At 39.9% G+C, this 23,861-nt stretch overlaps 3 protein-coding genes across 4 annotated transcripts in view; 1 reads left to right on the top strand and 2 right to left on the bottom strand.

Moving 5' to 3' along the window:
* Positions 1-23,861, bottom strand: part of LOC5512702 (proline-, glutamic acid- and leucine-rich protein 1) — a 43,889-nt gene that overhangs the window by 16,159 nt on the left and 3,869 nt on the right. The window contains exons 7-16 of the mRNA XM_048732003.1: positions 20,917-21,079; positions 20,679-20,802; positions 20,490-20,577; positions 20,227-20,321; positions 19,744-19,857; positions 19,269-19,401; positions 18,781-18,816; positions 18,330-18,375; positions 18,143-18,199; positions 16,926-16,978 (exon numbers count right to left, since the gene is read on the bottom strand). Coding sequence (XP_048587960.1) covers positions 16,926-16,978; positions 18,143-18,199; positions 18,330-18,375; positions 18,781-18,816; positions 19,269-19,401; positions 19,744-19,857; positions 20,227-20,321; positions 20,490-20,577; positions 20,679-20,802; positions 20,917-21,079 — 909 coding nt within the window. The remainder of the gene's footprint in view (positions 1-16,925; positions 16,979-18,142; positions 18,200-18,329; positions 18,376-18,780; positions 18,817-19,268; positions 19,402-19,743; positions 19,858-20,226; positions 20,322-20,489; positions 20,578-20,678; positions 20,803-20,916; positions 21,080-23,861) is intronic.
* Positions 2,499-5,074, bottom strand: LOC125572130. 2 transcript variants are annotated; one of them, XM_048732009.1, is made up of 2 exons: positions 4,861-5,074; positions 2,499-4,230 (listed from the first exon to the last, which is right to left on the bottom strand). In XM_048732009.1, exons 1-2 carry the CDS (start codon positions 4,901-4,903, stop codon positions 2,786-2,788), a joined length of 1,488 nt encoding a protein of 495 aa, XP_048587966.1. In that variant the 5' UTR covers positions 4,904-5,074; the 3' UTR covers positions 2,499-2,785. The 2 variants fall into 2 exon arrangements, with proteins under 2 accessions (XP_048587966.1, XP_048587967.1); XM_048732010.1 differs by lacking the exon at positions 4,861-5,074 and adding an exon at positions 4,417-4,537.
* On the top strand, positions 9,282-16,559 carry LOC116618434. Its single transcript, XM_032382066.2, has 4 exons — positions 9,282-9,572; positions 13,240-14,328; positions 14,480-14,527; positions 15,254-16,559. Exons 2-4 carry the CDS (start codon positions 13,240-13,242, stop codon positions 15,668-15,670), a joined length of 1,554 nt encoding a protein of 517 aa, XP_032237957.2. The 5' UTR covers positions 9,282-9,572; the 3' UTR covers positions 15,671-16,559.

Here is a 23,861-nt window from a genome sequence, read left to right as displayed (position 1 = left end):
TTCCTGAAAGGCCTCTCTTGCTCCACCCAACTAATATCTGTTATTCATGATTGGTCGTCGGTCCTGAACGACCATGGGCAAGTTGACGTGGTATTTCTTGATTTCGCCAAGGCGTTCGATTCAGTCCCTCACGAACGCCTACTGATCAAGGCCGAGTTCTATGGAATCAGAGGAAGACTCTTACTGTGGTTAAGGCACTTTCTTACCAACAGAAGACAGCGAGTGGTCGTGAACGGGGCCTCTTCTACCTGGTCCCCTGTGCTATCAGGCGTGCCTCAGGGCACGGTCTTAGGACCGATATTATTCCTGCTCTTCATAAACGACCTGCCATCTGGCATCAAATCACACGTGAAACTGTTTGCCGACGACAGCGTCCTATACCGCCCAATTAAGAGCCTTGATGACCACCACGCCCTACAGCAAGATCTTCACCACCTTGAACGATGGGCAGAACAGTGGCAGATGAAGTTTGCGCCCAAAAAATGTTACGTCATGACCATCACTTTAAAACGCGACAAGTCCCAGTTCCCATACCATTTGTGTGGAACCACACTGGAGGGGGTTAGCGTTCAAAAATACCTTGGAGTCCACATTTCTACATCTCTCAATTGGTCAAAGCACACGGAGGAAGTCAAGAAGAAGGCTAACGCAGTATTGGGTATCCTACAAAGAAATTTATCTTCCTGCCCAGCTGCGGTTAAAGAGCAAGCCTACAAGGCGCTGGTACGGCCACTGGTGGAGTACGGGACGGAAGCATGGAGCCCCCACACTAAGAAGGACATTCAAAAAGTTGAATCTGTACAACGCCGCGCTGCCAGATTTGTGTGCAACGACTACGGAAGGCATAGCAGCGTCACGAATATGCTGACACACCTAGGATGGCACCAGCTAGAACTTAGGCGAACAGTATTCGACTCTGTCATGTTTTATAAGATCCACCACGGGCTAGTAAAAATCGATTTCCCGAGTGATGTAATTCGCAAACCTGGTTCCTACGCAACCAGGTCAAGCGTCAGGAACACATGCCAACTTACACTCCCGCCTCCCAGTATAAACCAATTCAAATACTCCTTCTTTTCAAGAACTATCCCCGTTTGGAACTCTCTGCCCCAACAAATGCTAGACCTCAGCTCTGTCGATGAATTTAAGATAGCAGTCACTGGCGAGCTGGCCCGACAATGATTTAGTTGCCATACTACCCATGTACATGTCGTATTGTTATCTCATCATCTTATCGAATTGTTACGTTTATTTCTTTATTTATTCATTCATTTATTGTCTCTTTTGTTTTATTTATTATTTATTTATTATCAACCGTAGTATGTGCATGGGTAGTTGGTACGCTGCCCCTCATTGCCGGATTAGCTCGCTAGTGGCAATTATTGTATTTAAAGGTTAAAGAGCCGTCATTTTTATTAAAAATGTAGCATTTTCCCGTTGGAAGGCTCCTCTAAACTCTATAATTTTGTGATAAAATAATCTATATTACATTCTTATCTGAGGACTATTAAGTAAGCTCAAATAAAATTACAGGCTTTAATTGTGACATGTTCTGTTTGTCGTGAAATTATAAAAACATAGCCGCGATAAAAGCATTGATTTATGTCAGACAGATATATTATTTACAAAAAGTCACAGAAATGTAAGCTCACAATTTTAAGCAGTGATTTTCCAGTGCTTTAGTAGTTTGCGACAAAGATATAATTTTTGCTTGACTTTACTTATTTTGGGGTCTTCAGAAATGTCATCTGATGTGGGTTCAGTGCATTTTCGAAGGAAGAACGTTTTTTCCCAGCGCATTACTTCTTCTTTGAGCTGGGAATGAGCTGAGAGCACTTTTGTTTTGATTTTAGCCAGTGTGGTTTCGTATTTCCTTTGGATATCCTTATCAAAGGGATGCTCTCTCAATTGTGTCCTAGCCTTGTCCAGAGTTCTCACAGCATGAGAATCACTGTAGTTTTTCTTTGTTTTAGTCTTCTTTGCTTGTGTCGGGACCCTTCCAGCTCCCTCGCGGGAGCCAAACTGATTGCTTTTGGAGATTCACGGTTTATATGCACCATGGTACTCTTTCCCAGGCCCACCTCCTATAAACCCGACCAATCACAATCTCAAGATCGGAAGATCGGCATACTCTAATGACCAATCAAATCCCGTAGAGGAAGCACCTCTCTCTGTAGAGGGGGATAAGTAAATTGATCGCCTTTCCTGTCAGCGATTGACCTTTGCGTCATACGATACCTAAGATGTGCGCCATCGTTATACATGGTCAGCGGAACATTGGTACTGTGTGTGCCCGTCACCGTGTTGTTCGCATAATTCGTACATGAAAGCTTTTTTGTGAAGCGGAAGCTACTTCTTTAGGGAAAGAAAGACGGGGAACTGGTGTAGACCCGAATTAAAGTTCAAGAGGTAAGTTCCCTTTTTATCCGTACCATTTATCAAGCTCCTCAAATATAACAATACTAGTTATGTAGAGCAAACAACATAATTTATCGCTGTGAGGGAATTCTAAATCTATATTTATGAGACGAGCCGTCATTTTTATTAAAAATGTAGCATTTTCCCGATAGAAGGCTCATCTAAACTCTATAATTTTGTGATAAAATAATCTATATTACATTCTTATCTGAGGACTATTAAGTAAGCTCAAATAAAATTAAAGGCTTTAATCGTGACATGTTCTGTTTGTCGTGAAATTATAAAAACATAGCCGCGATAAAAGCATTGATTTATGTCAGACAGATATATTATTTACAAAAAGTCACAGAAATGTAAGCTCACAATTTTAAGCAGTGATTTTCCAGTGCTTTAGTAGTTTGCGACAAAGAAATAATTTTTGCTTGACTTTACTTATTTTGGGGTCTTCAGAAATGTCATCTGATGTGGGTTCAGTGCATTTTCGAAGGAAGAACGTTTTTTCCCAGCGCATTACTTCTTCTTTGAGCTGGGAATGAGCTGAGAGCACTGTTGTTTTGATTTTAGCCAGTGTGGTTTCGTATTTCCTTTGGATATCCTTATCAAAGGGATGCTCTCTCAATTGTGTCCTAGCCTTGTCCAGAGTTCTCACAGCATGAGAATCACTTGGGATGCATTTGAGAACATTATTAGCCAAAGTTGATTTTGAAGTAAAAGATGATTGAGCTTGACTAACAGACTGGTTGTGAGGGACAGGCTGTTCAGGTGGGGGCTGATGAATTGCCTCATGTGAGCCGGTGTTTATGTGGCACTGTGTCTGCAGGTCATCTAATTTCTCTTCAATTACTTCTTCTTCATCCTGGGGCTGAAGGTCTACAATGTCTTCATCATATCCCTTCATGTCTGCCTCCTCTTCAGTTTCATCATCATTCACTTCCTCTTGCATGCTTATTATGTGAGCTTCAGTTTCTTCACACTCCTCTGCTCTGTCTTCCTCCTCTTCCTCTTTATCATCATTATTAAAAAACCCAGTGAGCTTGCTCACTTTTAAATCACCATCATCATCATATATCTTGACTTTGTAGTGTGGAATTGGAATATCATTGGTCAACCACTTGTCCCAGCACTCTTGTAGATAACTTCTTTCTGATTTTATTGTCTGTGATCTAAAGTGATGAAGTGGTGGACCAGCTGTCCTTGAACCTAACTCTTGGGGGCCATCAAAAAACTCCACACCACTAGCAACTTGCCTCCACCATACACCCTCTCCACACAAAAGAAAATCTGAGATGCGCTCCAGGTGAGCCTGATAATCATTAGGGTGTCGAAGAATATATCTGTTTGGAATGATTGAGTTGGATAGTGCAGATGATGACTTGGCAATACTGTTGATTTTGGATTCTTGTTCACTCAAGGTGTTTCTGTGTTGGTCAGCTAGCTTTAGTTCAGCCTGCATACGAACTAGGCCGGGTGTGATTATTTCACCAGGACGTCTGCTCGAGGTATTTTTTGCTATTGCAGAGAAGGTGTTAAAGTGACGCTCCTGCTGTTCAGTATTTACAGATCGACCACTGACCAGTCTCGACTGGATTGGGGAATGGACAACAAGAGAGTGGAAGTAGCGCCCATACAGCTTTCGATCGGTCAAGGACTTTGTTTCCTTGATAACCTCTTTCAAAGTCATGGCATGAAGGAAGCTCTGGTTGTGGAGACGCAAAATATCTCTTGGACATCTTTTGCTTGGGTGGCTATACAATAGTCTTGACACTTCTGTTAGAGTATCAAAGACTGTTTGTGGTTTCTCAGACATGACACCTGTCAAATAAAACAAAACCATTTTGAGTAAATTTACTTTATCCGCTACTTTTTCTGTTATTGTCAACTCTCTAATAATTAATGTTTAATAAAAAATTTGCAGGTTTGCTGTCATAATTTAGCTAACATGCAATTATTTTAACTTGATCTTGATTGTGTTTCCTTTAAGTACAATGTGTAACTTACCTCTCATTTGCTTTCCAAGAACAGCGCATAGATGCCTCATGTCTGTGCCTCTTAGCTTGTCTTTAGTGCCAGTGACAGTAGCTTTTACCCTTTCAAATTCTTGTTTTTCTTGTTTTTCTAGGTGCAGTGGCAGTTCTTCAACTATGTTTGAGATGTGTTCCTTGACATCATGTAGTGGTTCAGTTGGAAGAACTTCGTAGAATCCTGAAACAAAGGTAAAGTGTAAGATAAATAATTTCAATCTTATTCAATATTTGCTATAATGATGTGAACATTGGTGTCCACTTTATGTGTTAATGTAAAAGTCAATTTGCATAGCATTGTAAATATTGTGATCTGATTTGCTTGCTACTCAATACAAATTCCCCCATTCCACATCAAACCCCCCTTTTTATCATTTTTCTAGCTCCATCCTATGTGAAATGTTAAAGTTATTTTCCATACCTATGTTGATTTCTTCTAGCTCTTTCTCTTGGTGAGGAAACATTAAGGCCGGTACACGTTGAATTCCCCCAAGCTCTTGACTTAGATTGTCCTGAAGGCTCTTCCTGCAGCCGAAGTCTGCTATGCCCCTGGCCCTGCATTCCACCTCCAGCTCCTTTATCTTTAAATTATGGAAGGGCTTAACTCCAGCATTTCTTTAATTTTTTCCTGCAGGGCCTTGCAAGCACTTTCGCCTTGCGATCTGCAAGTGAGAGCTCTGGACGCCGGAAACAATATGTTAAATTAGAATACATTCTTGTGTCACCACTGCAAGCACTGCAGCCAGCATTACCACCTTTCTGCTCTCCACTCTCAAACTGCTGTTCGGGGCCATCACCATGGAAAAAGCGCATGATGTCATTTACCTCTCTACCTGTTGAAGTGGAACATTTGTGTCCCATGTCCATCAAGCATTCTACTCTTGTTTCTATGTAACACAGCTTCTCTGCTTCAGAAGAGCCACATCGCCCAATGATGTTAACATGAGGCTTCTCCACTAGACTGATAACATCAACATCACCATGGCCATATTCTTTCATTTCATCGCTTGTATAAAAAAATGCTGGATCTGGCTGCAGCAGAAGCTTTTTGTATGTTCTTGGAACTACCAGTTCCCCGAGAACATACTCCCCGCTTTCTATTTTAGCCTATAGAAACAAAAATATTATGTTTAGAAAATAAGAAAGGGCCTTATTTTTTATCTATATTTTTTACTCATTAGCAAATGAATAAAGTGGATTAAGATACTATGTTAGGAGTTGTTTTACCTGCAATGTTTCTTTTATCTTCTCATTTGTCCTTGGAACCGGGACAGTCACCTCCCCACCATACATCCTCTGGAGTTTTCTCCGTATCCGGGGTGCGTTGGCTCGGTGGTAGGTCTGGAATCTCTTTAGGTCTACCCCTTCACTCTCAAGGAACTCCTTGACAACCATGTTGCCCAGTTTTGTTTCAGTGGAGATGCCGTACCTTCTTGCTAGGTCAGAGAAGTTGATCTGTGAAATAAATGTAATGATTCAATATATATATATATATATATATATATATATATATTATAAATGAGGGAAAAGGATGAAGAAAAATATAGATGAGATAGAAGGGGAAAAAATGTTTGACGTTACATGTATTTGGTAAAAAATAAATAAACAAACCTGTGTATTGTCTGCCATGTCATTAACTTCCCCAAGAAGTCCTTCTTTGTCAAAGTCAACTTCACATGGTGGTGGTGAATGTCGCTTTTTTTTTACATTTCCCGTTGTTTTCGAGGTGCCTCCTCTTTAGTACACGAGACGCCGCCTCGCTTTTTGTCTCGAAGTAGAGAGCAAGTCGTTGTTTTTCCCGTTGAGAATACGACTGCCTCGTGGCCAGGAGAACATCGCAATCTTGCTTTGCCATCAGTGTTTGCATGTGTATCTTTTCCGTAAGCGCCCTCTGCCGCCTTTCTTGTTTGAGCTGATTTCGAGATTTTTTTAGTTGCAGGCCTAGACTTGGGACTTTGGTTTGAGCCTCGGCAAAGGTCATTCCAGTCAGTTTTTCAAAAGGACCGGAGATGCTAGCACATATATTCTTAGCGATCGATTTTGCAGCTTTGGCGCTTGCTCTCGGATTGTTCTTTCCCTTTCCTTGCTTTTTCGCTTCCTTGATTAAAGCCAAGGCTGGTTTAGTGTTTATAATTGGTTTTTTACATTATTTGGAATGGAAGCCAGCAGGGAATGCATTGGGTAATGGTGTGTCGGGCATCCATTGCAATCACGGAGAGTGTGCTTCTTTTTTTCTTTCTCTGTCAGGGATTGCCATTTAAACGAAGAAAAGTGCTCAATGTACCTTGCCCGTGCAGATGGTGTTATTCTTCGTATGGAGTTATTTAGCGCCTGCGATCTCTTTCTGAACGTGGTGAAGTCGACATGGAATACACGTTGGAACTCCCCGCCAAATTTGTGCAGATAACTTAGCCAACGCTGCTCTATTTTTTTCTCGAGCTTCCCCTTTTCTTTCTGGTAGCTCTGTTTTACCGCAACTCGTGCAAATCCACAACCAAAAGTCCCCGCCATTACTACACAGTATAGTATATTTGAGGAGAAATACTTGATTTGACCGTAAACTCAATAAATCGTTTCGAAAATCCCGCCTAAATTTGAGCTTGTTTTTATTGCGGCTGATAAAATCTGTCACGTTTCGGATATTATAGGAGTTGAATTACGCATATTGGGTTAAATATTAGACGTTGCCCAATTCTAAAGCTTAGGAGAAACTTATTTGCTTCTAAGACAAGCATAATTACGCTGCGTCATTCATCAAAATAACACACAGGTAGATAAAAATTCGTACCCTATATTAAATTGAATTTAATCAAATTGGAAACAAACAATACATATAATAACAAATGATTAATGTTTCAGCTAATTGGCATAAAATACACACTTATTCTCGATGGGAAACAGCCTACATCGCCGGCTTCTGTGATATTTCCCTTTCCTTCGTCCGCCATGTTTTACTTGGTACCCTAGCCTTGTAAATGAGTTCCTCAGTTCCCATTCGCTGATCCTTCCTATAGAAACACTCATCTGTAGTGCCCAGTTCCTTTGGCGGCGTATGAACAAAATGGCTGCGGACGTTTTCAGCACGGATAGTTGGACTTGGAAATGCACGTAGTCCAGTTCAAAATCAAGACTTATTAGAATAAAAGCAGTCTCAACTTCAAGAATTCGTGTATATCTTGTAGAATATAGGTGGATGAGTACGACCTGTTGTAAAACAAGTCTTAAAGGCCGGTCAGATAATTGAATTCGAAGACGTATTTTTTGTAGTAATTTTATTTAATGCGACCTAAACTCTTGTCCGTAGCGATCTAGCAGATTCTAGCTCATATGATCCCTTAGTTATCATATATAAATATTGGAATGCTTATTTTATGCATCTTCTTACTGGACTTTCTCGAAATTCGATGGGCCCTCCATATCTGTTTTTATAGTGTAGTATTTCAAGGTATCATCTTTCATAGAAAACTTTTTTTCGAATCTCCAGATTAAGGATTAAGAATCAAATAATCGCTACAATTTTGAAGACAATACATGCAACCATGAATATTTTATTGATTATTTTCGATTTTCTGCTGCATTGTACGGTAAAGCCCTTGCCTTAATCTACCTAGCTGCCAAACGATTTGCTTTGCGATTTAGTGAGTTGAGATGGCGGGAAAAAAGGGCGGGAGGGGAAGAGAAGAGAGTATGGGGTAGGGGTTCACCAACCCCGGAATTGTGTATAAAGGAGAGCGCGAAAACGGGAATACCAGTAGCAGCTAGTAACAAAAGGGGCAGAAGTATGGACGAGACAAGAGATTCAAAGGTCAACAACGGGTAGGTTTAGGTGTTTTTTGTCACGTGACACGAGTGAGGTCAAAGGTCAGAAAAGGGTGCATGCGCCCCACTTTGTAATAAAGTGATTGTCATGGTGAGTGTAGATGGCGGGAAAGTAGTAGTGAGACGTGTGAATTCGTGTCGTACTCGACTGATCTCATGCTGAAACGCTCGGATAATAGTTTCCCTTATAAGCCATAGACGCCCGGGAGGGTTTCTTCCCATGTCGACCTGATAGGGATTCTCGTCGTATTTTTTAGGGGTAAAAATCGGACCTTAGGTATTTTTTAGGGGGTATTCGAGAAAAAATTGGCTTTTCTCTTAGAAATAGGGTACTTTTTAGGACAATTTTGGGTCGTGCAGGTATTTTAGGGGTATTTTTCGAATTTCCCGACGGGCATCAGACAGATAGATTTATTAGAGCGCCGTTAACAAAGATGTACAAAGGCCATTATTCTCTAATATTATAAGTAAGATTGTCTAATTAAAAAGCAGTCATAAATGTATTTTGCTACAATGCTGTGGGTTTTTTTTTTGAGCTATTAAATCTGTAAAGTTTGGGAAATGCCTATTTAGTTTTTGGGAAAGAGTATTTCTAAGTACTTAGTAAATTGGGCAAGAAAGGACAAGAAAGTGTTCTTCCCTATCACTTTTACCCTGAACAAACCCCCCCCCCCCCCCCCCCCTTCCTCTCCCTGGAGACGACTCAACTTTGCTCCAATATATAAGCCCATAGACAAGTCAATTTTTAGCCTGCGTGTATCCGGTTTCATTCCCTGCTAGCAGAGGCCTCTTTTCTTTGTATTTCGCTGGCCTTGAAAAATACAAAGGAAAGAGGCCTCTGCTAGCAGTGAACCGGTTTCAAAATTCTTTTTGAAACCGGATGCACGCAGGCTAGTCGGTTTGCCGCTTTCGAGTGTTTTGCCAGGCTTCGTGTCAGAAGTGACGTCATTAACGAATAAGCCCCTCAGCCAATAGAAAGGGGACAAGGCTAACACTCGTTTGTGACACTGTTACAGTCGCATCGACAGTTCGGGGCAGTGTATGCAAAGATTAACCAAATTTTATCCATCTAAATGTTTCTCAGTCCGAGAAGGTTCAAAGCTTTTTGTTGTTAAAGACCCTGATTTTATAGTAATAGTTAATGTGATAGTCCTTGTTTAGTCCTGGACGGCAAGAGCCTGGTAATGAATCTGCCTTATGTCTTTCCCGCCGTTATTCAAATCAAGTACACAAGCTTGTGTAGTTGCAGTGAACAAAACGAATTTTTAGCGACATTGTCCCTCATAATAACCACCGGATTTCGCTATTCGCGAGGTAAGATATATATTTTTACATCTTGCTTGTCAAAGTTTGTAAAACTCTCGTATTTTAACGTAAACAATCCTAACATTTTGTTCCCGCCAATTTTTATATGGAAGGCCTAGTGTGAACCCGATCGAGCCGCACAGAGCGAAATTTCCCTGTTAAATTTTAAATACTTTAATAAGTTGCTCTACTACATTTGCAAAACATAGCCTTATTACTGTAGGAACACAGCGTTATAATGATGCTTAAATAGACTGTAGTTTTGGCAAATTTTATACTCCTGAAACCGGAGCCCCATTATCGAACGGTAAAGCGGTTTGTAATTATAACTACGCACAAAAAAGAAACATACAGTTTTAGGTGATTTCGATTTCAGGACTCAATCGTAATCTGAGAGAAAATAGGCCTTTCAATTAGAAATGGTATTTTCTAGGGGTTCGCAGAAAGAGGCGCTACGACCCAACGTTTTCTAGATTATTATGTGGCACACTCGTAATTGATTTTAATTTCGTTATGAAATTTAATCATTTTTTACCGCGCTGCTTTGCATTCAGTTTAAGCGCGATTTGTAAAATTCTTTCAAATCCTAAAGGGTTAAGCTTCACAGATTGCAGCCGTGTGTTTTTTAGGCATAGATAACAAGCCGATTGCAAAATAATGATGACAAGCCGATTGCACCCGTGCGAGGTGGCCTAGGAAAATCCTAGGATAACCTAGGAATATCCTAGGATTTTATTCCAAGGAATTCCTAAGAAAAACCTAGGAATGAGGTGTGAAATTTCACGGTGAATTGGGACAAAACAAACAAGAGTTTCCTAAGATTTTCCTAGGAAATTCTTAAGATTTTCTTAGGAATTCCTAGGAAGAAAATTGCTTGTAAAGCCTAAGAATTCCTAGGATTTTCCTAGGATTGCAATATAGAATTTCAGAGGAAATGATAAACACTAAACCACATAAAATGAAAACATTCCTTTTTATTCAAAGTTTAGGTGCATCACATTTTCTTGCAGGTTAATTGTAAATACAAACATATATTAGAACTCACATAAACAAGACTCTTGTCTGTTTATGCAAAATCTTGGCTTTTCAACTCGGGCACATTTTGCTATCTCTATCATAATGTCCTGCAAAGATATTAAGAGAAACACATAAGAAGGTAGAAGTGTTAAGAAGAAAAGAATCACAAAACACATCTAGTTCGAAAAGTCCGCTCACATACGATGATTCTATGCTAAAGTTGGTCGCAGAAATCACATTTATTATTTATCCTATTACATTATAAAGCCCATTGCACACTAACCTTTCACTGCAATCCATGTTCTGCTCATCAAGTCCTTAAAATAGGTGAATTTCGCGTAGAAAGGACGGGAGTAAACGGCTATCCGTTTGGAGGTTATGATAATGGCGTTCGTTCCACCGTTATGGTTTTGCGCCTTGGGCCCAAGCCCCTCTCGGCCACTAAAGCAAAGGACGCCCGGTACATTTTCATTTTACGGTCTCCTTTCTTCAAAGCGGGACTTCTTTTCTTATAATCTCAAGAAGCATTTCTATTAGAAACAATATATATTATTTCTAAATCAGATCTAAGATTTTAAAACAATTATCACCCTTCGTATCTTTCTTTTCAATGCAGTACTAATTCTGAAAAAAAGTACACCTCATAAAACTCGTATTCGAGTCTAATGCCTGTCTTTGATTACGTTTCTTATTGTTATAGTATAGCTTACAAAATGCTGAGGTTTGTTCTTGTGATAAAAATGTTCGTTTAGGATTTCCTAAGAATTTCCTACGAGTTCCTAAGTATTTTAGAATGCTTCAAATCTTCTTCTTAAGAATTCCTAAGATTTCCTAATCCCAATTATACTGATTTTCTGGTCTACTGCTTATAATAGGAAATCCTTGGAATTTTTAAGAAGTTTAATAATATTTTGTTAACACCTTTAGATCAAACTTAGGAAATCTTAGGAAATTCCTAGGAATCCATCTCGCACGGGAAAATAATGATGACAAGCCAAATGCAAATTTATTTGACTGTGGTGACGTCTGACTCTGACGTGTCGGATTTTCATACTGGTAGTGGAACAGATGGAAGACAGGTAGCCCAGGCTCACGGCGAGTGTAGGTTTATTACAGAGTTTGTATGAGCGAACAAATCTCGTTGAAATAAATATGCTGATTTGAAAATAAAACAGTAGCTTGACGTTGCTGCTACTAAAACCCGCCATTATTTGCCATTTTAAGCTGTTTTAGCCGCTGCGAAATTTTCCCGTCGCCTTCTGTATATAAAATAGACAAGGTTGCAAACTCCGACAACCGCCGTTGTCGATTTGTCAGTCGACAGGTCGAAAAATTTGTCAGTGTTGATTTGTCAGTGCTCTGTGCAGTGGTTATCAGCCGTGAAACGGGTTTGTCGATTTGTCAGTCAAAAGGTCGACAAAATTTGTCAGTGGCGGTTTGTCAGTGCTCTTTGCGGTGGTTATCAGCCGTGAAACGGGTTTGTCGATTTGTCAGTCGACATGTCGACAAAATTTATCATTGGTGAATTGTCAGTGCTCTGTGCGGTGGTTATATACCTTTAAAGGCGTTTGTCGGATTTGTCAGTCGACAGGTCGACATAATTTGTCAGTGGCGATTTGTCAGTGCTCTGTGTGGTGGTTATGTGGCTTTAAACGCGTTTGTCGATTTGTCAGTAGACAGGTTCCGACTTCCGATAATTTGCCATATTGTGGAAAAGTACGTAGAGCGCATGCTCTAAGGGGGGATCTGGATATTTTTTGTGGGGGAGAGGGTGCTTTCACAAATTTTGTGCAAAGGTTTGATTGAATCAATTATATTCTTATGTACGTAATATATTTATCTTATTCGGTTCAAGTATGCCGCCAGGCCCCACACACGATTCAATTCGACTCGGCGACTCAATATTGAATCTATGAACTGATTCGCGGCAAACGTTGTACTTTCCATGTAGCTATTTCCAAAACAATAGGTTCGACTGAATTAGGTACATGTTCGGTTCGACGTATGCCTTAAGCCTAACAATGCGTTAATTTTGCAATCGGCTTGTCATCTATGCCTAAAAAGCAAACGGTTGCAATCTGTGAAGCTTACCCCTTCAGAATTTGAAAGAATTTTACAAATCTCGCTTAAACTGAGTGCATAGCAGCGCGGTAAAAAAATGTTGAATTTCATAAAGAAATTCAAATTAATTACGCGAGCGCCACCACTTCCAACTTCTAAACAAAACACATTGACAATTTGTCATTCGACACCTACATGCGTTTTAGTATTTTTTAGTGGTAATTTTTGTTCTGATGTATTTTTTAGGGAAAGCAATTTTTAGCGTGCAGGTATTTTTAGGGGTATTTTTCGAATTTTCCTCGTGCATCCCTATAACATTTATCCTGAAGAAACAGAACCGCCCCCCCAGGGGGAGGGGGGGGAGGGGCAGTTGTATGTAAATAGCGGATGTCATTTTGTAATACCTATAGTAATATGTAATAAAGTGTTTTATTACAAATTGGCTTTTTTTTATCTCAAATTGCAATGGGTTTATTAGATATTGCGACAGGCATTACAAAGTGCGACGGTTATTACAAATTGCGACAGTTGAAACCTTCCTTCGAAGGGTGGTATTTGATAAGTCCCCGAGAATCATAACAGAATTTTCGTCTTTTAGATGGACGACCACGCAAATGCTGTCTTGAAGGAGTTACACTCCCTCCAGTTGCCTTGGGACGAGGTTCTGCCTCAATCACATGTAGATTGGCTAGATGTGTTCAGCAATGCCCACAGTGTTGTAAAAGAGATAATGTTTCCAGCTATATTGACTGGAATTTCCGGAGTAATGGCTCCAAGAACGACCATCAAACTATCAGAAAATGAGTACGAGCCAGTTAATCTCTTCACTGTTATTTTGGCCCCGCCAGGCGCGGGAAAGACGGCAGCAATGAAAGCAGCCATTGATAAGCCACTAAGTGCTTTAGATGAGAGCTGCGAGGCACCTATTCTTATTGAGGACTTTTCAAAGTCCGGCCTTTTTAACCACCTTAAAGACACAGACGGGATGGGAGTCCTCTGTAAGGATGAAATTCACATCCTTATAAAGGAGTTGCTTAGCGGGAAAAAGAAGGAGCTTGATAAAGACATATTTATTAAGTTATTTGACAATGGTTCTTGGACTGTAAATAAAGGCAACTCGGCAAAAAGGCTTCGCCTACCCCGTGTCGCTCTGGCAATGATCGGCTTCAGTCAGCCATGCAGCTTTTTTGAGCTCTACGCCAAAATGGCAGCCGTGGGCAACGGGTTTGTTGACCGTATTCTGTGTTGTTGTCCTCTTCCCAAACGTCTAAGCTGTACCGATCGTATTAGAGCGGTGGCTTCCCTGCAACGGAAGTTTGAGACGATGCAAAGTCTCGAGAACGTTTACCAATATATTTATAGCCGCCACAACATCAATCAGGAAAAAGTATTCACGCTAAGCCAGGAGGCGTTCCAGTATTTTGTTCAAGAAGAACAAAAGTTCGTAGATGCGCTGAATGCGATCTTTGCCTGTGAGACGGTACAAGAGACGCCCACTAATATATCTAAGGCTTCAAAACTCGTGCTAAGGATTGCAGCATCTTTGCATGTGTTTGTCGACAGACTGTCGCAAGCCCTTGAAGAAATCCCGGCAAGAGACACACCAACTGTGATAGAGCTCCCGGAAATGAAGCGGGCATTTGCCCTTGGCAAATGGTTTATGGACAGCCGGTACATTCTTGAAAAGGTGAGTTAATAGCATAATACAGGAAAGTACAGTGAAAAGTTGTTCATGCAAATGAAGATAAAACAATCGACGTGATTCATTTGCATTGAGTTCGGCTCATGGATAGTACGACGTTTGAACGTAGCCTTAAAGCTACATTTTTTTTTTTTAGTTGATCAAAGGCAAGACAAAGAATAATGTCTTATCTGTACAAAATAAGGTGAGTTAATGAAAAGTTGTATGAGTTTTTTAAATGCGCCTAGGTATGGCTTATAAAACCTCCTTTCCGCGGTTTGGAAATGCAACCAGTCGATTGAACTGATTACTATGGAGATTAAGTTTAGGGATTGACGATTTTCGTTTATATGCAACTCGAAAGCATTTTATAAGTGGGATATTCTTCAGTTTGCCACAAGAAGTCATTGTATAACTACAAGCGCAACAGAAAATAAAAGGGAAATTTTAAAAAATGTTTTAGGCACAGGCCGAAAATGCGCCTTCCCTCCATCCTGATTGTTTGTATTTTCTGAAGCACGGTAAATAAATAAATATTCACTATTTTTTATAGATACGTGGAAACTACTTTTATTTAACTTTTATTTTCCACTAGCGAGGATATGAACATATTAATTTTCCAAAAGCTCTAGCTTTTCCAGCGTGTCCTATAGTAATTTTTTTAAAGAGCATAACACGTTTGCTTGAAGATACGATTCGTTTTTTCTCTCTCGAAGCAAAACAAATACATTATAGATAAGACCATCGGATGCCGAGTGGACTCTACGGCTACATTTCACGACCGAGTTGTTTAGCATGACATGGATGTACATTTTCTTTAGGCTCGGTTCCAGCCGTGTGGCGGTTAAGGTGCGCCAAACTACGGCTGGGACAGAGTCTAAAGTTGCTTTTAATGTTTCGCAAAAGGTGTTATATTTACATTTTTTTCCAGATGATCCAAGGCAAGTCAACAAATGGTGTCCCTTTACAAAAAAGTGTCCTTTCAGTGGATGGACCATTTGTTACATTTCGCATGGCATGTCGAGCTTCCCATGCCCACAAGCCGGAAGTCCGCGAAGCAATGAAAAAGCTGGAAGAGCAGGGCCTTGGGTCACTTAACGAGGTCAAGAAAGTATTTTATAAAGCTTTCCCTTCAGCCCTAGAAAATCTTAAGGGTCAACTCAAACTCTATGGAGTTGAGTTTGCTGATTATGATTCAACATTTCGCGTTAAAAATTCGTCCCTTACGGCGGCCCAATGGAAGACCCTAAGGGCCAATTCTCCAGACAGAGCGGGATGTCAAAGGTACTTCTTAGATTCGAATGCTTCAACAGCAACACTTGAGTTAAAGTGTTTTGGGAGGGTTTAAGGTGGCCACCCCTTCTGAATATGTTTGAAATCGCTAAGCCACATTACTATTTAGGGAAATGGTAAAAAAAAAACTTCCTTAATAGTTCCGACACGCCCAATTTTAATTGAGTGGTGGGTGCGAAATTTTAGGTAAATAAAGGAATGGACCAACCATTTAGTTGTGGCGAGATTAACCGAAAACTTCAATCTATAAAAACGGAGGTGCTTGTCATGGTAACCGATGAACAATTTTTTTTCATTTAAATTCCAACGGTATATGAACGAGTGGACTGTACCATTGAAAATCTAATTTTTTGCCTTTTTGACGACCAACGGTAAGCACCCTGGCAACCCCAGATCAGGCTCTGCCGAGAAATTAAGCTCTGAAAATGGTGGAGGTACATGCAAGACCTCCCTGATAACATTGGGCACGACGGAAGTAGGGATGATTTAACCTCTTTCCTTAAAGGTTTTAAATACTTTGGCCCAGATCAAGACAGCAATAGGCTTACTTAGAGTACTTAGGGATGCTGAGAGAAATGTAGAAGAATAATGGGGGAGCGCAGCCTAGTCCCAGGCGTTCTTGGCGGGTTTCCTGTGCTCGGAGATGAACCGTGAGGTAGCCTGAGGGCTGGGACGAGCTCCGATGGTTTTCTTTTGACGTCAAAACTCTTACCATCCACAGGAAACCCAACCACAGGGAACCCGATAAGGACCCCTGGAACTAGGCTGGGGGGCGCGGTCTCCCACAGCAATATAAAGACGTTTTAGAAAGGTACCTATGCACTTAAACACAACCGCACCAGCGGAAAACGATTTGGGATTAGTTTTCGATGTTAATTTATTGCAAATAATATCCTTGAGTTCTAGTTTTGAAAAGTTGAAAATAAAGTTTTGAAAAGTTAAAATTGTATCTGCTAATTTACCGCATTGATAAAATTATTTATCACAGTCAGGTACCATTTTGCTTGCTAAGGGGCGAATAACAGGATGAACTTAAGCCTGGGCTGAATTAAAAAGTTATCCAATTACTGCACAAGTTGTCAGCCCGGTTTTAGTTCTTTTTAGCCCGGTCTGACATAAGCGAGCAAGGATTTTCAGCCCGGCCTGAAAATCTGCGAGCACAAGCATCTTGAAGATCAATTTAAACTGCTTCATAGAAAGTCTGGGCTGAAATTCCAGATTGTTAAGAAAATTCTGCTCGCTTTCGTGCCTGTGGTTTCATCCTGAACGGTTTAACATCTACAGTAATAGGCATTTTATATCATCTTTACCTGGAAAATATTTGCTGGCATCTTTACTCCATCCATCAGCAAGGAAGAAAGCCCTTGGGAAAATAAATTGCATAAAATGGTTGAATGACCAAAAAAATACAATCAACTATGCGAGATACATGTAAGTAACGTAAGTATAACAGAAAACATTTATATGCAGCCTTGTTGTCTGGCATAAGCTAGCCTGCAATCACAGACTTACCATCCTAATGTTGTTATTCGCACCCCGGTGCTAGTTCACAGGAGAACGGATCTCAGATTTTTTTATCATAGAATAAAGGTGAAATAAACACTTGTTTAAACACTTGTTGCGTTATGTTTCATTTGTCTTCATGTGAGGGGGTTTCTCGACTGTTCTCCCTAAAGACACATGAAACTAAACGCAACGAGTGTTTTTTTTAACCTTTATTCTATGATAAAAAAATCTGAGATCCGTTCTTCTGTAAACTAGCGTGTTCACAGTGGTGTGCGAATAACAACATTAGGATGGTAAGGCTGTGATTGCAGGCTAGCTTATGCCAGACAACAAGGCTGCATATAAATGGTAAGTTTGTGCTGCAAGGCAGGCGTTTGATGGTGTTTTTATCGCGAAAGACCAGCCTCGAGCTATCGCAGTTGCCATCTTGGATTTGGAGCATCAAGAAACGAAGGGGAGGGGACCCGCCTTGCAATAAAAACACCATCAAATGCCTACATGCAGGCTAGGCATAAGTAAACATATCATGAAACAGGGAAAGATATAGAAGACTGGTTCTCAGTAGGAAGCAAGCACAAATGCAAGAATCTGTAAAACACAGTCTGTAAAATGTTAAGCAGTCTTGTTTTATTGCAGTTCCTGTTGTGCTTGTATTCCAGTATTCCAGTAAGAATCTGAAAATTATTGGGTTATGCTTGTGCGGACCTAGGGACAACCAATCACTTGCACTTAATGATTACATGACTTTTTGAGTGGCAAATTCAAGCCAAAAATTAACAAAGAAATGACTGTGCCCTTCACGCAAGAGAACAACAACAACAACAACAAAATCTTTAATTAAAAAAAGCCCTTTCTGTCAAAGAAACTTTCTGGCTTATTCGTTAGCGCTAAATAAGTTTTTTTTGTTTTGTTTTTTTGCCGCTAGAAGCCTTAGCGCGCCATTTGATCTGTTAATGCCAGTCGCCTCTTATATGTATTCACTGTATGATTGTTATAGCCAAAAAAAGCCTTTCACTGATACCTTGCAGTGCTTTGTTACAGACTGATTTGTTGCACAGAGGATTCATCTTTCTTTGGCCTGTAAACATGGGAGAAAAAGTCAAATTGATAATTGAAATAATAATGTATAGGCGATTTTTGGCAGAAAGTTGCATAAACTTCTGATACTCTCTCAATAAGCAACAAAAAAACAGATAAATATATCTCACGGGTAGCAAGTTCCTCTACATCTTCTTGAAGCTTTCTCTTCTTTGCCTGAATCAAAACAAAGAAAAATAATTTAGAAAGGGGTTAGATACAAATATAGTTTAAAGTTGCCAATTTATAAAATAACACTAAGAGGAGCCAATACTTGTTACCCAGGGCATCGAGGTCAGCGTAACGAGGTGCGAGAACGAAGAAGCAGAGGGGGGGGGGGGGGGGGGGGAGAGAATAGAAAGGACAGAGAAGACGCCTTTTCGCTCCTTTTTCTTCTCTTCCACCCCCTACCCCCTCCCCCTGTGCTGTCCTTGTTCCACCTCGTTCTCATGCCAGTGACCTTGACGTCCTGGGTTTTCGAGGATGAGAGCAGGCTTGTGGGACTAAAATGTTGAAGAAAAGAAAGTATCAGACAAAGTGAAGTAGATGAAGTAGGTGAAGTAGAAAAAAATTAATGTTCACCTTCTTGGATCTTCCTTGGTCAACAGGGGCGATGAGCTGTGAGACATAAGGTTTTAGTTATCTGAATAAAATAAATTGGTGAAATACAGTAGTCATGTGATCCATGGTATTATAGTCTATCTGGGGACACTGGGATTTGGCAGATTGGATTGCTGCATGTTTCTTTTACTATCCTTGGTTTTTACAATTTTCTTGTTTTTCTTCTTCTCACAATTTCTCATATATGGTTTTGCGGTTCCTACATTTTAACTGAAAATACCACGGGCTAGTACTATTGTAGGAAAAGTAGCTAAATTCTAAGCACTTGATTACATTTTCTTTAGCAGAAAAGGGGGCGAAAAACAGGGTGCTTATAAGAACAACTCAAACAAATAATTCAGCATGAGTATATCTCATGGCCATCCTTACATTTCGGGGGTTCGGATGGGTTGCCTATGTACTAAGGGTAATATAGACAATATCCATAATGAAAGCAAAGTGATACAAACCTTTGTTTGAGATACTTGGGGAGTTATATCAGAGAGAATGCTTGCCACCAGTTTAGAGAACATTTGTTGTGATAATGAGCAATTCAAGTGACTCCAGTTAATTATGCATTCATACACTGCACATCGTAGCTTGCTGTTGATAGACATATAAAAACAATGTCTCACATCTCCTTTTATCTCATTACAATCGAAAACAGATAGGCTTGAATGCTATTGTTGGTAATAATTGAGGATCAATGACAACAAAGTACAGTATCAAAATGCTATTCTTTTGGAAACGAAGGCTGCCACATACAATGTATCTCTCGTGATAGAAGAGTTCAAATCAGCAGAAGTCCCAATGCATGCAGTAGATTATAAAACATGGAACATTTTCAACATTTCAGCTTACATGTATATCATGTAAAACATGTAAAACAAATAATGTACATGTATAGTCTGTTTTGCTCATCATATTGGTGTTTCATTGACATACCTGTATGGTATTGCTTGTTCATGATTGTTATTGGTAGCATTTCCCGTCCAGCCAAGCGCTCTGGTCAAAAGATTTCCAATTTCACTTGTGAAGGGTAGAAGAAGACTGCCACACCTAGATGAAAACAGTTTCTTAGTGTGTCACACATAGTTGAAAGTTGAAAAGAAATGAGTTCCATACATATCAGCCCTCTGCTTATATTAATTATGTCATCATTTAAATATCCTTACTTAAAACAGCAGTATTACACCATCCTTACACTTCACTACAGAGTAAAATATTGAGCTCCAAGCCTAAAAAAATATCAAAGTTTCTAAAGACAAGAAATTTACTGAATTGAAATGTCTTAATTCCCCCTTACGCACTTATCCAGGAAATCCACAACTTCCTAGTGCACAAGCTGTACCTATCCAGGAACCCTCATTCCTACTCATGCACATATCCAGCTCTCCCCCCCCCCCCCCCCCCCCACCAAGTACTGACCTCTGTATCAATGCAGAGAGCAGATCAATTGCAGGGATGTGAACCAAAGGTAAAACAGTCCTCAGCAATACTACGGTTAGTGAGCCACTTTGCTTCTGTGGTGGACACATAATGACAAGAAAAAAAAAACAATTATAAATATTGTCATGAATACAACATGCACTGGACTTATCCGTCTAAGCAGTCAACAATTACAATCATATAAGTATGATTGATTGACAATGTCAGAGGAAAACCAGACCAAATAATGTCAAGATACTCACCAAAACTGGCTCTGTGATTGATGAGACTCGTTCTACCAATTGCAATGTTTGCTCTAATGGGATCACAGCAAACCTTGAAATACCAGTCCTGAAGTTAAAACAAATTGTCCTTTTCTATTAACAAGTCATGGTTTTTAAGGATCCTACAATGTACAGAAAACACGAAACAACTATGCTACAACGAAATACCTTGTCATGGCTGTCAGGGCATCTAGCATTGCAGCACATCTTGTAGCTAGGGTCATGGTCCTAGAAGGCTCTTCATCTGGCACATCTTTCAGTGACAGCAGCTCCCCCAACTGTACTCGGGACTCTGATAAAAACAGCAGTGATCTAAGATATATAAATCTACTAACTAAAATTAAAATGATGTAAGGTTAAACCTTTATCCCCTTATTCTATTGGTGCTGAAACTTTGGTGTCTTACCAGAACTACTGTGTTCACTTGTGTCTTCATAGAGCATCTCTAAGGACTGTTTGAGAGATAATAGCAGCCTTCTCCATTGCAGTTCCCAGTTTATTTGTTGCTTGTTTTGACCTCCACCGCCAGAACTGAGGGAAGCAAGTAACGCAAAGCACTCACTTGATGCCTGCAAACATACAACATCACATGAGCTACACATATAATGAAATAATACATCATAACGGAGCCAGCGAGGCTATACCATAGGCCCCGCGCGGAGCCCCATAGGTATCGAAAAATGGTATATAACCCTAGATAACTATGCGACTGAGTTTTTTTGGTCATCACGCGGGAGCCATGTGGTTCTGCCTCGCCTGCCTGCCCGCGCAGTCTATGTAACCACGCTTTGCTGACACGGTTGCCTTCACTCAATAAAACACAAACTTCCAAACATCTAAAAATTGGGAAAATCATTTGAGAAAACCCTATTGGAGTCCTGGACCGCTTTAATCAATGAATCTACAATTTTCTCTGAGTCCGCTGTCGAATTTGGCTTCCAACAAACTGGTTATCACATAGGGGAAGATGGTTTACACTACAGATTCACAACAAAGTAGAGATGAAAGAAAGTCTTCAAAAAAGTCTTTACAAAAAGCCTAAAATATAAGAAAGGATCCATGTTCTAAAGATGAAGGAAGTCGAAGACAATAAAACCACAAAAGTATGATTATTAACACATTGACCCCTGAACCGGCCTGTACCGGCTTTGGGAAGTACCCACAACCCAAAAAATTCATAAATTCAAAATAAACACAACAAGATGAAGATACTCAGGCATCAGTCTAAGGGATAAATGGTCTTGCAGATATGCATCCAACCAAGGTGTTGGCATCTACTCTTAAGCCAAATAATAGCACAGGTTCTTTGACAAATCTCAAATCGAACAAGGAGAGAAAAGCAGAATCACCCCTCTCAATAAAACGCTCAAAATGCCACACAAGGGAGAGAAATCAGCAAACACAGCTCAAGACACAAATAGATACCTTTATTCTGATCCTCCAGGTACATTTCCTTGGCCTCAAAACACAATGTTCATTCCTTGAAGGATTGTACAACCACGAAAATATCTTTACGTATTGCAAAGCATTATGGGAGATCCAGGGGAAAATTCACGAGGGGAGGGCCAGTCAACACTCCTCTCCCCAAAGTCAGATGGTTTTTTATAAGTCTTTTCACCCCGAAGCCAAACAAATCAATTCCAGGTCATACAGACCCAGAATAACAGTGTAAACAATTTTGGAATCAATTTGGTTTCAGAAAAGACACCATTTAGGAGAGCTGTGGTGATTCATTAGAAAATTATTTTCTCATCCGGGCAAAGCCAAACAAGAAAAAATCATCATGAATCCACCTTTGCTTGCAAATATCCATAAGCAAAGCACTCAATTATGCCCCAAAAGACTTCATGATGTCCTGAGACACTCTCCTAATATGCTCATAGCTGTATTTTTGATGAAAAATACAAGCAACCATCAACTTGTGCTGGCTTCAGCACATCGACGAGGGATTAAAAGTGGGGACCGCAAAGCACTGTTGGAAAGCTTGGATACCGCTGACTAGGTGCAGCTGTGTTTGACTTTGACGGGCTGTATAAAACTCAGAATAGGGGGGGAGGTATCTGTTTTCAGTCTGTTTTTTGTAAATTCAGCTCCAAAAAAGCCAGGAGTCAATGGGTTAATGTTGGTATCTCGCTGACTTGAAACAAATGAAACGGTACGTTTTCAAATCGTAAACTTATTGAACAATTTTATCGCTTCGGATCGTAGTTAGTAGACTATTGTTCTGATTGATGTTGATGTTCAGTTTAGTCTGTAGTTTTCCTTTACCGAACTATACATTTTGTAGAGTTACTGTTTTATAATCATGGTGTACCCAAAAATAAATCTCTAAAATGTGAATTGTTCAAACAAAACCGCTTTTGTTATTTCTGTCCAAATGACAATTTCTTGTGTCAATCTTATTCTATAACTTACTATAGAATCTAAGCCAGACCAAAAGACAAAAAGAGTAAAAGAATGTATGTCATATTTTCTCAGCTTTGAGTTTTGTTTGGTAAGAACAATTTAGGTTTGTTTTGTAAATTATTTCTTCTGAGGGGAAAATATGTTTATTAGTTTGGTGTTATTAGTTTCTTTCACCTTAACAACTAGTTTGCACTAATCCTGAAAGGTCCTTAAAAATTAAAAATAGACACAAATGATAAATAAATAATAATGAATAGTCAAACAAATGAATTTATAGAAATATAAATAAATTAAAGCTGCTGCCTTGGTGTGGTGGTACCCTTATAGAGGATAAAGCTTTTGTAGCTGCTGCCTTGAAGGCTGGCAGAGAGCTAGGTTAGGCGTTCCATAGTCTGACTGCTCTGGGAAAGAATGAATAAGAAAGGCTCTTGATACCAGAGTGAACTTGGTGGTACATAAAATTCACTGACAGTTATCAGTTATCTGTTTTTCAGCAATGTCAAACCTAATAGCTCTTGATAAAGTATTGGATAGAGCAGCATTACTAAAAATAGGAACCGCCGGAACCAGTATATTTCGCTTAGTTATAGGGGTAGGGATGTCTAGGATCACCATTTATTTCCTTTCTAATCTGAACAGAAAAAAAACTTTCCGTTGTGAAATGCTAAGACAACATCACTAAGACATTCTGTCATATGCAATTTGTATCCATTTGTATCGGATTAGTAACAAAAAAACCCTTGTTTTAGAAGCGCGTCTCGTTAGATGTAAGACATGCGAAGCGTAGTTTTAGCCTTTGTAGGTTTAGCATTCTGATTCCGTTGGAAGTTCCGAATAAGAAAAAAATCCTTGTTTAGAAGCACGTCTTGTTAGTAGCGTTGTTCATAGCGTCCTGTTAGAGATAACGCCAAATATCATACTGTAATACTGCAAGCGTGCAAAGGG

The sequence above is a fragment of the Nematostella vectensis genome, chromosome 9 (genome assembly GCF_932526225.1).
Source record: "Nematostella vectensis chromosome 9, jaNemVect1.1, whole genome shotgun sequence".
Taxonomy (NCBI): Eukaryota; Metazoa; Cnidaria; class Anthozoa; order Actiniaria; family Edwardsiidae; genus Nematostella; species Nematostella vectensis.
The sequence above is the reverse complement of the archived record's forward strand: the minus strand, read 5'-3'. Positions and strand labels throughout refer to the sequence as shown.